Source organism: Bos indicus, chromosome 16, assembly GCF_029378745.1.
Source record: "Bos indicus isolate NIAB-ARS_2022 breed Sahiwal x Tharparkar chromosome 16, NIAB-ARS_B.indTharparkar_mat_pri_1.0, whole genome shotgun sequence".
Classification (NCBI taxonomy): Eukaryota; Metazoa; Chordata; class Mammalia; order Artiodactyla; family Bovidae; genus Bos; species Bos indicus.
The window spans coordinates 31,898,030-31,914,446 of record NC_091775.1 but is presented as its reverse complement, the minus strand read 5'-3'; the positions used below and the strand labels follow the sequence as shown (position 1 = coordinate 31,914,446).

Here is a 16,417-nt window from a genome sequence, read left to right as displayed (position 1 = left end):
AGATTTTCTCCTAAGTTTTCTTCTGTAAATTTTATACCTTTGGCTTTTACCTTTAAGCCTGTAATCTATTATGAGACTTTGGTGGGGGAGGGGGTGCTGTATATATATATATATATATATATATATATAGCCACCAGGGAAGCCCCCATATATATATACATACACAGAGAGAGAGAGAGAAAGAGAGAGAGATCAATTCTTTTCCATATGCATATCTATCACTATCTGTTGAAGATCATCCTTCCTGATTAATTCTTTATGAGGTGTATGTTTTCATTTTGATGAATGCTTGAATTCATTTATTTCTGCTTGTTTTCAATATTAGGATTAAAAAACTTAAATCAGACACACACACACACAGAAGACTATCCTTTCAACCCTGAATTACCTTGGTATCTCTGCAGAAAATATGTGTGGGATTGTATTTATGCTTTTAAAATTTTTCTATATATTATGATGTTTTGACATCTTAAAAACCTTTCTGGCTGGAGAGAGACTACCCATCCCAGAGCTAGCCAATTCTTGTGCATGTGTGCTAAGTCACCTCAGTCATGTCCAACTCTGTGCGACGCTATGGACTGTAGCCCACCAGGTTCCTCTGTCCATGGGATTTGCCAAGCAAGAATACTGGAGTGGGTTGCCATGCCCACGTCCAGGGGATCTTCCTGATCCAGGGATAGAACCCGCATCTCTTATGTGTCCTGCATTGACAGGTGGGTTCTTTACCACTAGTACCACCTAGGAATAGACAGCAAAAGGCTCAGCAGGGAGCATGCCTTTGATATGCAAACTAACCAATCAGAGACCTACCTCCTCCATCTGCTTTATTTTTTTTTAATTTTATTTTATTTTTAAACTTTACATAATTGTAAAGTAGTTTTGCCAAATATCAAAATGAATCCGCCACAGGTATACATGTGTTCCCCATCCTGAACCCTCCTCCCTCCTCCCTCCCCATACCATCCCTCTGGGTCGTCCCAGTGCTCTAGCCCCAAGCATCCAGTATCGTGCATCGAACCTGGACTGGCATCTCGTTTCATACATGATATTTTACATGTAAAATTCACGGAGTCAGGTAGGGCAACTAGCCACCACTCCTATAGCTCAAATCTCCCTGGAATTATTCAAATTAGCCAGTCTGAAACTGTTTATCTTACCCTTCTTAGCCTTCTGCGGAAACCTTACTAAAGGCGCTAGCCTCTAATTTCCCCTCTCTTCTCCTTTCTGCCTCCTGAGAGGCTCCCCCATGTAATGCCGTGTGGCGATTCATGGTCCTGTTTCTAGATTTATGAGTATAATAAACTGTTTTTCCTGAGCTTCTCCGAGTCCCCTCTTGCGGCCACAACTACCTATCACAGAAAGAACACAGAACAGGGCCTGTTCCTGAACTCTCTATTCTATTCATTGTGCTGTATGTCTATCCTAAAACCACTGTCTTCATTACTGCAGCTTTAGCATAAGTGTTTAAATCAAGTGGTCTACACCCTGAAACTTTGCTCTCCTTTTAATAAAGGACTCAGTTTAAGTCTTCTGCATTAACACATAAACTTTAATCAGCTATCAATCTTTGGGACTTTGAGTAGGATTGCACTGAATCTAAATCTAGAAAGCGATATTTTGAAATCACATATTTGTAACTTTTTATTGATTTTGAATTTTTAAAATTCATACTTAAATTTAAACTTTGTGTTCTAGAACAGCATGCAATTATCATTAACCTTGAAAACATAAGAGTAAAGGTACAACTAGCAAACTATGGAAAATGGAGTGATAGAGAAGAGGAAAGAGTGGGAATATTAATATCTTCACCTTTAACGTAGGGAATCAAGAGATACTGTTTAGAATTGATAAAACATGGATGGGGGCTTGCACACAACATTTAAAATTATAAACACGAGAAAAAGAAATTTAACCTAACAGACATATAATACTTATCACAATTCTAACACAGCAAAAGCAGATTTTTTTTTCCACCTAAAACTGGGTCTATTACACTCGCTTCCCCATGTCAGTAAAGAGAATCATCTACCCAATTTTTAAAGCCAAAAGCCAAGGAGTCACTCTTGATTCTTCTCTTTCCCATCCCCATGTTCACTTCCCCTACATTTTTTTTTCATATAGTCTAATCCCCTGCAATCTGAGCAACAATATCCAGTTGCCTCCATGCAGATGTTTAATGGGTACAGACTAAACATTTGTATATTATAATTCTCCTCTTAGAACCTGTTCTTCACTAAAATTTCTGTAAATCACTAATTAGCACCACCATTCACCCATAGTTACTCCAGCCAGAAACTTAAAAATTGTATGTCTGTTCTTTTTGTCTAACCTCTTACATCTATCGACAAACTCTTTTAGCTACACCTGCAAAATATGTCTCAAATTCAATGATTTCTTATCACCTCTACTGCTACCACTCTAACCCAAGCCATCAGAGCTCTTGACTAGACCAATGCCTGACACATGTTGAGTTCTCAACTTGAATGAATGAGCATCCATGAGCAAACTCAGTCAGTTCTTCCTTCAAAAGATATCTCAAATCTAACCATTCTCTTTGCTGTTACTACGCTAGTCCTATCAACCATCATACAGAAACCAGACTACTATAATCAACTATAGAGAAACCTATTAGAGGTTTCTCTAATAGGTTAGAAACCTCTAATAGGTTTCTCTATCTCTACCCTTGCCTCCTATACCCTGTTCCCACAGCAGCCAGAAAACTTCCTTTCAAATTTCAATACTACTAATCCATACTACTAATCCCCATTCCCTTCTCAGAACCCTCGAGTAGCAGCTCATCACACAGAAAACAAAATGTTTATTTTTAGCCATAGGAAACAATGGCCTCATAACCTGACTCCTCCTATCTCTCTCATCTTATCTCCTATAAAATTCTCTTTGTTGTTCACTCTGGTTCACCATATTGGCCTTCCTGTCCTTCACTGAACACACCATATTCATTCCTGCTTTTACATTTGAGGTACATCCAACCTGAAATTTCTTTCTCCAATATTCACATGTCTTGATTACTGCTTTTAGGTCTCCACTCAAATGCCACCTCCTGAGAAGTCTCAGATAGAGAAATATTTATCTCCCTATAGACATGGATATGGATATATCTCTTTCTCGGTATTATATATTAGCTATATATAGAGAAGATAAATATAGATAGGTATATGTATATATGTGTGTAGGTATATACATACATACATAGTTATATCAAAATCGACTCCCAATCCCAATCATTTTCTCTTACCCCCTTTGTTTTAGGCATAAAAATAAGGCAGTATTATATATCTGTCTCACAAGGAAAATGAAAGCTCCATAAAGGCAAGGATTTTCTGCGTCTTGTTCAATAAAACTCTGTCAGGGAGATGGAAGGGAGATTCTGGAGGGAGGGGACATGGGTACATCTGTGGCTGATGTTTGACAGAAAACAACAAAATTCTGTAAAGCAATTATCTTTCGATTAAAAATAAATAAAGTGGCCAAAAAAAAACACTGTGTCCGAGTCAAGAAAAGTCCTGCCATCAGCACTACTCTTTGCTGAGTAAATTAATAGATGAATGAATGATCAAGTCCTTCAAGTCTTAACTCATTGGTCTCACCTCCAACTGCTTTTTTCCCCATACAATTAATTTTTTTAAGATCTTAATTTTTAGAGCAGTTTTAAGTTCACAGCAAATTGAGAGGAAAGTACATAAAGTCCCCATGTATCGTCTGCCCCTACGCACATATAGCCTCCTCTGTTACCAACATCCCCATCACAGTGGTGCATGTGTTAGAACTGATGAACTTATGTTGACACAACATTACTACCCAAAGCCCACAGTGTACACTAGGGTTCACTCTTGGTGTGGAAAATCCTTTCTAATAGCGCTTGGAGGCTATTTTTATATATGTATAAAAGATCATTTTCATTTTTTATATGAATTTGTGAATCTGTTTACATCCAGCTTCTTTTCATTTCTCTAAGATAACAAGCTTTTTCCTACTTCAAGTGCCTTTACATTTGCTGTTCCTTTTACATTAAAAAAAAACCTGTTCATGGCTGATTCATATCAATGTATGGCAAAACCCACTACAATGTTGTAAAGTAAGTAGCCACCAATTAAAATTAAAAAAAAAAAAAAAAATCTGTTCCCAGACATTTCCAAAACTAGGTACTTTTAGATTCCAGGTCAGATGTCACCTCTACAGGAAGTCCCTCTGTAACCACCCATGCAATGGCAAGTTAATACTCAGCCAAATCATACTCACTTACATTAATACAATCATGGCATTTGTTACTGTCTCCTCACTCCTATGAACTTTATAAATGCCAGGGCCTAGTTTACTTGTTCATTGCTAACTGCCCACCACCCTAATCCCAATTTAGAACAGTGACTAGCTAGCAGGTACTCAGTAAATATCTGCTGGATAAACTCTGGAAGAATGGAGGATCCTGATATAGCTATGCAAGAAGAGAGACAGGAAGGAGATGTCAACATAGGTAAGCTACATTCCCTGTCCATCAGAGCAGGAAGTTAATAGATAATACCTATACTGGTGAATCAAAAAATATTACTATGTCTCACTTGTACGTGGAGTCAAAAAAAAAAAAAAAAACTTATAGATACAGAGAACAGATAGGTAGGTATTCACCAGAGGCAGAAGACTGGGGAGGTAGTAAAGATGGTCAAGTGATACAAATTTCCAATTTATAAGAATTAAATAATTCCTGGGATGTAACGTACAGGATGGTGACTATAGTTAACAACATGTATATCTGAAAGTGATAAAATAGATCTTAAATGTTCTCATCACAATAAAAAACATTATAGTTACGTGTGCTGATAGATGTTAACTAAACTTACTGTGATGATCTATCAAATATACACCTATCAAATCATTATGTTGTACATCTAAAATTAACACAGCATTAAATGTTATTTATATTTCCATTAAAAAGAAATATTACTACAGACAGATTATTTAGAGATGCTGTAATTTTTAAAATCTAATTCAACAATTATCACTAATGAAAGATATTCATTCATTCAATCATTCATTCATTCACACATTATACTACAGCTGCAGCATAGAGCACACGCTCAAGGAGCCTGACGTCTAACTAGACACAGGAAATTAACCCCAAAATTAACACAATTAGTTTTCTGTATGATAAAGAAGGAACACAAACTAGTTTCAAGGGGGTAAGAAAGAAGGGAGTGACATTTAATCCAAGTTCTAAAGGATAAATAGAAATTCAGTAGCTAGGGGGAGACTTCTGGTCTAGGTCCAGGAACTTATATAGCCAAAGGCCCTGAAGTAAAAACATGGTAAAGTCTGTGAGTTTGAATTTCACCCTGAGGAAAAGGAGGGCCAGGGTCTAAAACTGGCGAATAAGAGATTAAGCTGCCATTTCCCTGGTGGTTCAGAGAGTAAAGAATCTGCCTGCAATACAGGAGTTCAAGGTTTGATCCCTTGGTCAGGAAGATCCCCTGGAGAAGGGATTGGCTACCCACTCCAGTATTTTTGCCTGGAGAATTCCACAGACAGAGGAGCGTGGTAGGCTGCAGTCCATGGGGTCTCAAAAAGTCAGACACAATTGAGGAACTAACACTCTCCCTAGAAAAAATATAACACTCTGGTTCCTGTGTAGAAAATAGAAGCTGGCAGATTAAAGACTGCAGACAACCTTGGAAAAGAGATCATGGTAATGTGTACAAGAGTAGTTGTAGAGAAGCTAGAGAGAAGTGAGCCAATGCAGACCTTCAGGTGTAGAATAAGCAGAACATGGTGGTAAATGGGATGTGGGGTCAGAGATGATGACACCATGGCACCTGGGACTGCTGAGTGGTTGGTGAGATTATTTACTAAGGTTGAAAAACACAGAGTAAAGCAGGGTTGGGGGAAGATAATACACTCAGGTATAGATACACAAGATTTCAGACACCAAGTAGAGGTGCCCGTAAGATGCGGGTCTGGTGCTCAGGAGAGAGGAAGAGGCTGGAGATGGAGTTCTGAGAAAAATTAACACAGAGATGCCAATTGAAGCCATGAGAGTGGAGGGGATCATTCCACAGGCAACCATAAAGTGAGATAAGAAAAGCTCAAGCCCGCAGAATGCTGTAGAAATCTAAAGTTAAACATGATCAAATAATTTTAACCTTTATACAGTATTCCTTTTTTGTTCACAATTAGACATGAAGTCAACTTCTCTACAGAGCACCCAGTGCATATCCTAGCAGCCTGAAGCCCAGTTTGGCTTTCTTCATTATCATCATTTTGGGTTTGACAACTCATTAAATCACCCTGCTAAGTGCTCACTAATGTGGGATTCATCAAAAATGAATCAAATCATTCTACAACTAAACATCAAACACAAACTCAAAAATATGATTCACATTTTTAAGAGGTCTATAATTACCAACATAAAATAGAGCCTCTTCCTGCTAATATAGTACTTTTAAAAAGTAGATAAACTGCAGTTTGATGTGGTGCCTAGCTGCTTATTTCGCTCAGCCCTTAATTCAATTAGAAATGTACATATTGTGAATCAAATTAAATCCAACAGAGATGAAGTAATAATTGGTGAACCTGTCTGAAACTGGTTTACTTGCTATCAATATTACAAATTTTGAGAATTTTTGTAAGAAAACTTAGCCTGCTCCTCTTCTTTGACTCATAACCATCGGTGATATTTCCGATTACGCCAATATAGAAATAAAACTGGATCCCATATATAAGCCACAGCCCATCTATTACAATATCTGACACCCCATAAGAGAGTCTACACAGAAGAATATAAACATTTCTGACATAGCAGTAAATATGTACATATGTGTACAGTATGCATGAAACATATACTGACAGTTTGGTGTATATCTTCCACACAAAACAAACACACAGAGATTATCTCTGAAAAACAGAAGTAGGAATGGGGGAAGAACACTGGAGGAAGACTTTTTACACGGCACCCCACTCCAGTACCCTTGCCTGGAGAATCCCATAGAGAGAGGAGCCTGGTAGGCTGCAGTCCATGGGGTCACAAAGAGTGGGACACGACTGAGCGACTTCACTTTCACTTTCAATCTATAGTGTGCTAACTTTTATAATGCAAACGCATCCTGGTTTCCCTTATGTTTAAAAATGAGGTGTGAGAACTGATGCCACTGATATCTTTCTTAGGGACTCAGGGGACATTACACCCAGTAACACCTCAGACCCCTGTGGACAACTCACTGATGCGATGGCCCCACACATCAAATGCTAAGCTGGTGAACAAAAGTTATGTCCCCCTCGGGTAAACGTATTATAGATTTTATGTTATGAATTCACATCTTCTCTATCAATTTCCATTCCAAGTGCTCTTGTTCATTACAGTTCATAGTTCAGTTGTCAGTTTAATTTTGTGCTCCTTTGTAGGTATCCGCAATAATTACAGTGTTTAATGCTGTACCTTAAGGGTGAGTTTAACAGAGCAGTTTAAATGCATATGTTCCGGCCATTCTCTGACTCCCACACCACCTTTGTGCACACACTCCATCCCCCCCACCCCCCCACACACACAAGCATATGCACTAACTGTGTTATAGATGGTATCTTTCATCTTACTAGCTATTTTCCCATTACCTTCTACAGTATCTGACGATGACATTATTATTAATGCTACAGTAAAGAGCTAATATATGTGGTAAAAATACACGCACTATAATGAATCAAAATGACAAACCTACCCACCAGACTTCCTCTACTCATTCTAACCAGATAATGGGTTTTGCTTTTTTGTTTCTTGAGTGTACTGTAAAAGGAGGGAGTAGCACTGGGGAAAACATTCATAAAAACAAGGGAAAATAAAAGCAAATGTTCAGGTCATTGAGAACAGAAAGGAAGCTTAGCGAGAAAATCTGTATCAAGTAACATGATAATTCATTGGTTCTATATGGAGTCTTCTTAACTTGAAGTTCCCTGAAACATGTAGCTCAGTTTCACATGAATAAAATATCTAAACCATCACCATGGATAGTCTTTCCAGAATTTATTTTGCAGAAAAGGGGTGGGTTTGTTTTCATATTTTGCTTTTTGTTGCTATTATTGCTGATGATCTTATACAACTCTGGCATCTTTAAAATTCTGATAGAATTTTTGGTTTACAAAATGAGGTATAGCGCATTCAATTGATTTTCATGTTCCTTATTTTTATTAGGAAAATGTTATTTCTAACCTTCTATTTCTTGTATTTTTTTTTGTTTGCATTCCTTGGGGATGTACTCATGAGGCTGTACATCCTTATTAAAAATAAAATAAAGGCCAGGGATGAAAAGGAGATTACAATAGAAAATGGAAAGCTACAGCTAATCAGAATGTTAGAGCAAGAATGAAATTTAGGGTTAGAAGAGACATTAAGAGTTTGGATTCTGACTACCTGGATTCATTTAACAAACTGCAGAGCCTACAAGCTACACAATGTTTGGCAGGCTGCTTGCCATTCTTACACCTCAGTTTCCTTAATAGTAAAATAAGCATAATAATAATAGTCCTTTGAAGACTCTTGTTAAGAATAAATAGAATACAATAGGGCATGGCATATAGTAGATGTCTAATACATATGAGCTCTTAGTAGTAGTACAAAACAGGAAACTAAGGCCCAGAGAGATTAAGTGCTTCCTCTGAGATAATTTAATTGGCCTGATGGCAGAATATTATTAAAATGGGTCCTCTAATTTTTGTATGTTTCTTTTCCATTTAGAACACTTTATCTGTAGTCTGGAGAAATTATTTTCAAAGGAAAAAGTGATATAGCAGAAATCCTTCAGATAAGCACAGCCTAGATTTAAAAGAAGGAAAAGAGGAATTTTCACTTGTGTGTGTGTACATGTATGCATGTACACACACACATACACACACACACCAAAATAAGAAGCAAAATGTATGGATGGAGGGTGGGTGAGAAGTGACACAAACACAAAACCTCCAATTACGACTTTTTATTATGACACAATTCATTAGAGCATAATTAAATTTCTTATTAAATGATTAATCATAAGGTTAGAAGAAAAGGTCATGTTGAATGTTAGTTATTCATCCTTTAAAGAATTTCAAAGATGTGAACAGCAGTACTCTCATACACTGTCAGTTGTTACAAATTAACTCAAACTCCTGAAAGGCACTAGGCATTATCTTTAAAAATTCAAACTACATATATCCTTTTACTAATCAATATAATGTGGAAGAATTTGTCCTACAATTAATTTGCACAAGTGTGCAAAAATGTGCACAAAAGGATGTTTATTGGTGCACTACTGGCAATACTAAATATTGGGGGGAAATCACACATTCATTAGTGGGGAAATTATGATTGCAGTACATTCATGTAATAGAATAAACAAAATGATAACAAAAGTTGTTCTAGATAGAATATTAAATGAAAAGATAAATCAAAGTATACAAGAATCTGTGCCAGAATAACCTGTATCTGCTTTTTAAAACAAAAGATAAAGATACATGAATGTGTTTGCACAAAAAATGCTTCAAAGTTACACAAGAAACTTAACAGCGGTTAGCTCTGGGAAATGGGATTTAGATCAAGAGGACAAGAAGATGGAGAGGAGTAAACATTTAACTTTTCTTCAGTGATATATGAGCTTCCCAGATGGCTCAGCTGGTAAAGCACCTTCCTGCCAATGCAGGAGATGCAAGAGATGCAGGTTTGATCCCTGCATCGGAGAGATTCAGGGAAGATCCCTGGGTTGGGAGAAAGACATGGCAACCTGCTCCAGTATTCTTGTCTGGAAAATTCCATGGACAGAGGAGCCTGGTGGGCTACAGTTCATGGGATCACAAAGAGTCAGACACATATATATACACACATGTACATGTATATATTTATATACTATATAAAGTTTATATATTATATATATATAATTTTTAGCATATATATATGTGATTTTTAAGTTGAAAGAAAACAATGTTACAATAAATAAAAGATTATGAAGAAACAGTTCATCAGGCATAACGGAGAACAAATTTAAGAGTAGAGAACTTATATACAGCAGAATTCTTACCTGACACTTAGCACTACAGTATTTGGCGATTCGGCATTGAGAGCATCGCATCAGCTTTTCCTTCCTATTAAAGAATAAAAATAAAGTTAAAAAATAAAGTTCACATTAGGAAATGAATGAGAATCATATATGGCTGAAGAAAGAATGAAAACGTAAGTCAGCACGCTGACACCAAGATGTTCTACTCACTCCATCTGTATAGTCCATGAGACTTAAATTTTCACAGTGGTGAACATCTTCTTTCAGTGTGAAACTAGTGACTTTTTAAAAATAACTAGTGTTCTTTTTTAAAAATTATGGTAAAATATATGTAACATAAAATGTGCCACTTTATTTTGAAGTGCATAGTTTTAGTGGCATTAAGAACATTCATTAAGTGGCATTAAGAACATTGTGTAACAATCCCCACCACTAATGTTCTTTTTAACATAAATTTAATGAAAATACAGAGATTCCCACTTAGGCAAAAAAAAAATCACTTTAATAGAGTTTTTAATCTCTGCATATGAAATTCAGAATCCAGTCTATCAACTAACTCAAAGTATCCTATGCCTTTCAAATATAAAAACTGTCCAAGTTTAAATTTATCACATAGGTTAATTGTAATATACTCTTTCTAGGAAATGATTTTTAATTCCATTAAATTCAATTACTACTTTCAACATGCTAAATTGGGATACACCAAAGTTATGTCCCCCTAGGTTGCCTGAGGAAGAAACAGTCAAAACAAAGAAAAACTTTATTATAAAATGAAACAATAAATTTGATGATGAGACTCATAGTGACAAATAACAGACAGGACTGTGCATGCATGCTAAGTCACTTCGGTTGTGTCTGACTCTTCACAACCCCATGGACTGTAGCCTGCCAAGCTCCTCTGCCCATGGGATTCTTCAGGCAAGAATACTGGAATGGGTTGCCGTTTCCTTCTCCAGAGGATCTTCCCAACCCAGGATCAAACCCCTGCCTCCTGCAGCTCTTGCACTGAAGGCAGATTCTTTACCACTAAGCCACCAGGGAAGCCCACATTATAAAATAAAAACAATAAATCTGATGATGCAATTCATAGTGATACATAATGGACTATAGATGCATTCAAGGTGGCCAAGAGCATTAAAAGTCAAACTATAATACTAATATCAGTGATGAAACAAGAAGAAATCTTTCTGAGCACTTCTGATGTGCCAGGTATGGTTCAAACTTCTTTATATCTATTGACTCACTTCAGACAGTTCTGTAAGTAAACAGTCTTATTACGCTCATTTAAGAGATAAGAAGTAGATGACCAAGGAAACACACCATAAAGTGCAATGCGGTAGGTGACACTGAACGGGTAAAAACAAAAACCACAGAGAATCAAAACATGAATATATCAGGCACCTCATTCACAGGAGAACGGAGTGAGATACGGAGCATATAACATGGGGAGAGGTTAAAGGTCTAAATAAAGCAAAGTCAAAACACCTCCTTCCCCCAAGTGTAGAATTATAGCTGTCAGAAATCAATATCCCAAACAACAACCCAAATCCAAACAAGATGGCCTTAGAGTCCTTGTTTTTAATGATCATACTCCACTACCACTATTAGACAAAACTGGATCAGAGCAAAATCCACCCACAGGCAATTGATGAGACACACTTCAAATAAAAGAACACGCAAATCTGGAATGAGAAGAATATGATGGGCAAATAGTTGCATTAATATTAAAATTTAATTAATACTAATAGAAAAAAGCCTGTGTCACTATATCAGTATCAGGAAAAAAAAAAAAGATGTTAAGGTTAAAAATATTACTGGAGATGAATAAGTCAATCCACAAAGATTAAGAGAGTCCAACCACCTGGTACTAGTACCCAGCAAAAAGTGTACCCAGTCTAAAAATATGTAAAGTAAAAGTAATAGTTCTAAGATAAAAATGAGGAATACATAACAAATTAATACAAGTAAAGCCTTTAAAATAGTACCTGGAATATATTAAGTACCATACCAGTATATCACCATAACAGTTATCACTATAACAAGTCTTTTTCAAGAAGTCATAGATCAAGCAGATGAAGAAGAAGCAGCTCTACAATTATTTGATTTCATGTAATACAGACCCTTGCACTTTTTATATGCATGTGTATTCACACACTCTCTTCAGGCACTCACTGACCTTTTACAACATATGCCCACATACTAGGCCACAGAGCAAATCTCAAAAATTACAAAGAATCAATATTATATATATATATATATATATATATATAATTTTCTCCAACAATAAAAGAATTAGATTAGAAATCAGCATCAAAACCAAGCCAGTAAAATCTCATATTTATGGAAATTTAAAAGCTTACCTCTATATAATTCAACGATCAAAGAATTGTCATGAAAATTAGAAAATAGATTAAATAATTTTTAAAAAGCTAAAAATGTAATCTAAAGTAATACTTAAAGGAACATGTATAGCTTTAAATGCTTACATTGACTGCAGTGGTATAACTTTTTAATCTCTTTAATGGTCCTCGTAAAAAAAAAAAAAAGAGTAAATAGGAAATAGGAAAAACTAACCATCACTCCCCAACCTGGAAAGGTACAACAAAACCAAAAATATTATCAGAAAAAAAATACTACAGGCTTCAAGAATTGATTACATCAGTATATTTGTGGGAGAAAACAAAGGCAACTTCCAACAGACTTGAAAACAGAAGAAGCTCCAAACTGCCAAAAGATATCCGGCAGAAAGTCTGTCAAGCCAACTAGAGAACTGCCACCAAAATTGGGAGAGAATGCTTTCTGCAAAACACTCCTAAGGACGAGGCCCCTGGGGTGCTTCTGAATCCTGCTTTCCTTAGACGTGGCTCCTCAGATTTCTTTTCATTTCCTTTTTTCTTGTCTAAGTTGTTCAGAGGTTATTTCTGCTGCCTGCAAATAAAGATCTCCAACTATATAAAATGTTTCATCTCAATTTTTAAAAATAACAAGCAGAATCAAAACACCCAGGAAGGTGAGTGATGAACCTGGTAGCAGGTATTAAAACCTCACCTCCCCACTCCATAGCTTTCAACCACAGACTTTTATGAATTTTAGCACAGACTTTCAGCAAAATGAATAGCAAGATGATTCAAAGCACTTGGATAATTTAGTTGCCATTTGATGCATAAAGAAAAATTCTTTAATATGAGTTATTTAAATGTTTGGGGTTATTTTTACACATCATATAACTATATAAATAAACGTAACTTCTCAAGTTTAAAAAAAAAAAAAAGTCAACTGAATCCAAGAGAAAAGTTGTGTCTTTGACTAGAGGAACCACTGAGCCTTTGAAAAGTTACTGCTTTTCTCTTTGGGGTAAGGTTCAGAGTAATAGCATATCAGTAAGGTTTCCCTACAGAGAAAAAACTTGGGCAGCAGAGGGAGAGGAAAAGAAGTATTAGAAACACAACCACCAGACAGTTCAAGAAAACACTCTCTTTCTCTTAAAAATCAACATATCATTTCTAATTGAAAAACCCATATTTTTCTTTAAAAAATCAGTAATATACAGGTCAAATAAAAAGCAGAATTAATTAGAAGCCCCTAAATAAAAAGGATCACCTATTCTAGGCATTTCCAGAGGCTAAAACAAGAAATACTGAATGGAAGGTAGAGACAGGCAGATTTTGTTTAAAGGTAAAGATATTTGGGGCAACAGTTCACAATTCAAAAGAAATGCCCTGAGACGGTGGAGTTCTGTCTTTTGATACGTTCAAGGAGAATCTGGTATGTACATTTACAGACATGATGTAAAGGAAATTCCAGCACTGCAAAAGAACATGACTTAAGTTTCCTTCTAATTCCAAATTAATTGGTTCTCCTCCTCTTATATAACCAACAAATATAAAATAAATTTGAAGACAAAATTTGGGCATATTATGAGGCCAAATATGATAATCTCAGAGGAGTAGAAAAGTGAGGAAAACAGCTTTCACAGGCTACACAAACATCCTGTTTGCAAACTGATTATCTCAAGAGTGCATCCAGAACTAGAATTTCTGAATGAAAAAGAATCTAAAGAAATAGGTTAGGAATGTATCAGTAACAGCAAAGTGATGAATTTTTATCTACTCTTCCCCTCAAAGACAAATAGTAGTATGCTACCTCTAAACTAGAGAAGATATACTTTTGTATACTAAAATAAATGAAAGTTTTAGATCCCACTGCAAAAAAGTAAAAAAGGGATCCCTTATCACTTGTTCATATAAACTCAGATATGTTATTGAACACAAAGTCAACTCAAAGAAACTTCTCAGCTTGCTCAGTGCTCCAGAGAAAGTGATTCATGGAGCATAAGTGAAGTCCTCTCTTCCAAGTAACACTTAGCTCATAATTAGTTTCTCCAATAGCCTATGCAACTGAAGTATGGAAAAGAAATAAAACTAAGGCAAAATTAATTGTTCTTCTAGTATACAAGTTAAAAATTTATACTGTTGACTCCTAAACAATGCAGGGCGTAGGGGTGTTGGCCCTACCTGCAGGTGAAAATCTGTTAGTAACTTTATAGTGTGGCCCATGTATCTAAGGTTCTGTATCAACGGATTCAACCAAACTCAGACCAGGTAACACTGTAGAGTGTATTTAGTGAAGAGAAAAAAAAAACCTCTGCATATGAGTGGACCTGTACAGTTTAAATCTGCGTTATTCAAGGGTCGGCTATATGAGGATATAGAGGAAACCGGTGTATCTAAGAAATAAAAGAAATAAATTGGAAGACTGAGACTGACATATATACAGTACTATATAAAAATAGATAACTAGTAAGGATCTGAATTAAATTCACCCATTCTCATCCAGTTTAGTTCACTGATTCCTAAGATGTCGATGTTTACTCTTGCCATCTCCTGTGTGACCATGTCCAATTTACCTTCATTCATGGACCTAACATTCCAGGTTCCTACTCAATACTGTTCTTTACAGCATCCGATTTTACTTTCATCATCAGACACATCCACAACTGAGCGTCATTTCTGCTTTGGCCAAGCCATTTCGTAATTTCCAGAGTTACTAGTAATTGTCCTCCATTCTTCCCCAGTAGCATACTGGACACCTTTCAACCTGGGGGGCTTATCTTTTTATGTCATATCTTATTGCCTTTTTACACAGTTAATGGGGTTTTCGCAGCAAGAATACTAGAGTGGTTTGCCATTCCCTCCTCCAGTGGACCACATTTTCTCCTAACTGTCCACTATGACCCATCCATCTTGGGTGGCCCTACATGGCATGGCTCATAGCTTCATTGAGTTATGCAAGCTCCTTCCAATGACAAGGCAGTGATCCTTGAAGGGTGAATTTAATTCAGATAACCATTGTATCTACTACTGTGGTCAAGAATCACATAGAATAAATGGAGTAGCCCTTATAATCAACAATACAAAATCAACAATACGAAATGCAGTACTTGGGTGCAACCTCAAAAAAAAAAAAAAAACAAAACGGAATGATCTCGGTTTGTTTCCAAGGCAAACCATTCAACATCACAATAAATCAAGTCTATGCCTCAACCACTGATGGCGAAGAAGCTGATCAGTTCTATGAAGACCTAGAAGACATCCTAGAATTAACACCAAAAAATGATGTCCTTTTCATCATAGATGATTAGAATGCAAAAGTAGGAAATCAAGAGATACCTGGAGTAACAGGCAAGCTTGGCCTTGGAGTACAAAATGAAGCAGGGCAAAGGCCTAGAGAATTCTGTGAAGAGAATGCACTGGTCATAACAAACACCCTTTTTCAACAACACAAGGGACAATTCTACACATTGACATCACCAAATGGTCAATAGAAAAACCAGATGCATTATATTTTTTTGCAGTCGAGGATGGAGAAGCACTATACAGTCAGCAAAAACAAGACCTGGAGCTGACTGTGGCTCAGATCATCAGTTCCTATCCAATTCAGGCTTAAACTAAAGAAAACAGGGAAAACAACTAGGCCAGTCAGGTATGACATAAATAAAATCCCCTATGATTGTACAGTGGAGGTGATGAATAGATTCAAGGGATTAGAGCTGATAAAAGAGTGCCTGAAGAACTATAGAGAGAGGTTTGTAATATTATACAGGAGGCACTGACCAAAACCATCTCAAAGAAAAAGCAATGCAAGAAGGCAAAGTGGCTGTCTGAGGAGGCTTTACAAATAGCTGAGGAAAGAAGAGAAGTGAAAAGCAAGGGAGAAAGGGAAAGATATATGCAACTGAATGTAGAGCTCCAGAGAATAGCAAGTAGAGCCAAGAAGGCCTTCTTCAATGAACAATGCAAAGAAATAGGGGAAAGCAACAGAAGGGGAAAGATTAGAGATTTCTTCAAGAAAACTGGAGATATCAAAGGAATATTTCATGCAAAGACGGG

The 16,417-nt window shown here is 36.5% G+C and overlaps 1 protein-coding gene across 2 annotated transcripts in view; it reads right to left on the bottom strand.

Moving 5' to 3' along the window:
* Positions 1-16,417, bottom strand: part of SMYD3 (SET and MYND domain containing 3) — a 739,559-nt gene that overhangs the window by 563,425 nt on the left and 159,717 nt on the right. For both annotated transcript variants that reach the window (XM_019976597.2, XM_070768088.1), the window contains exon 2: positions 10,050-10,113. In XM_019976597.2, coding sequence (XP_019832156.1) covers positions 10,050-10,113 — 64 coding nt within the window. The remainder of the gene's footprint in view (positions 1-10,049; positions 10,114-16,417) is intronic.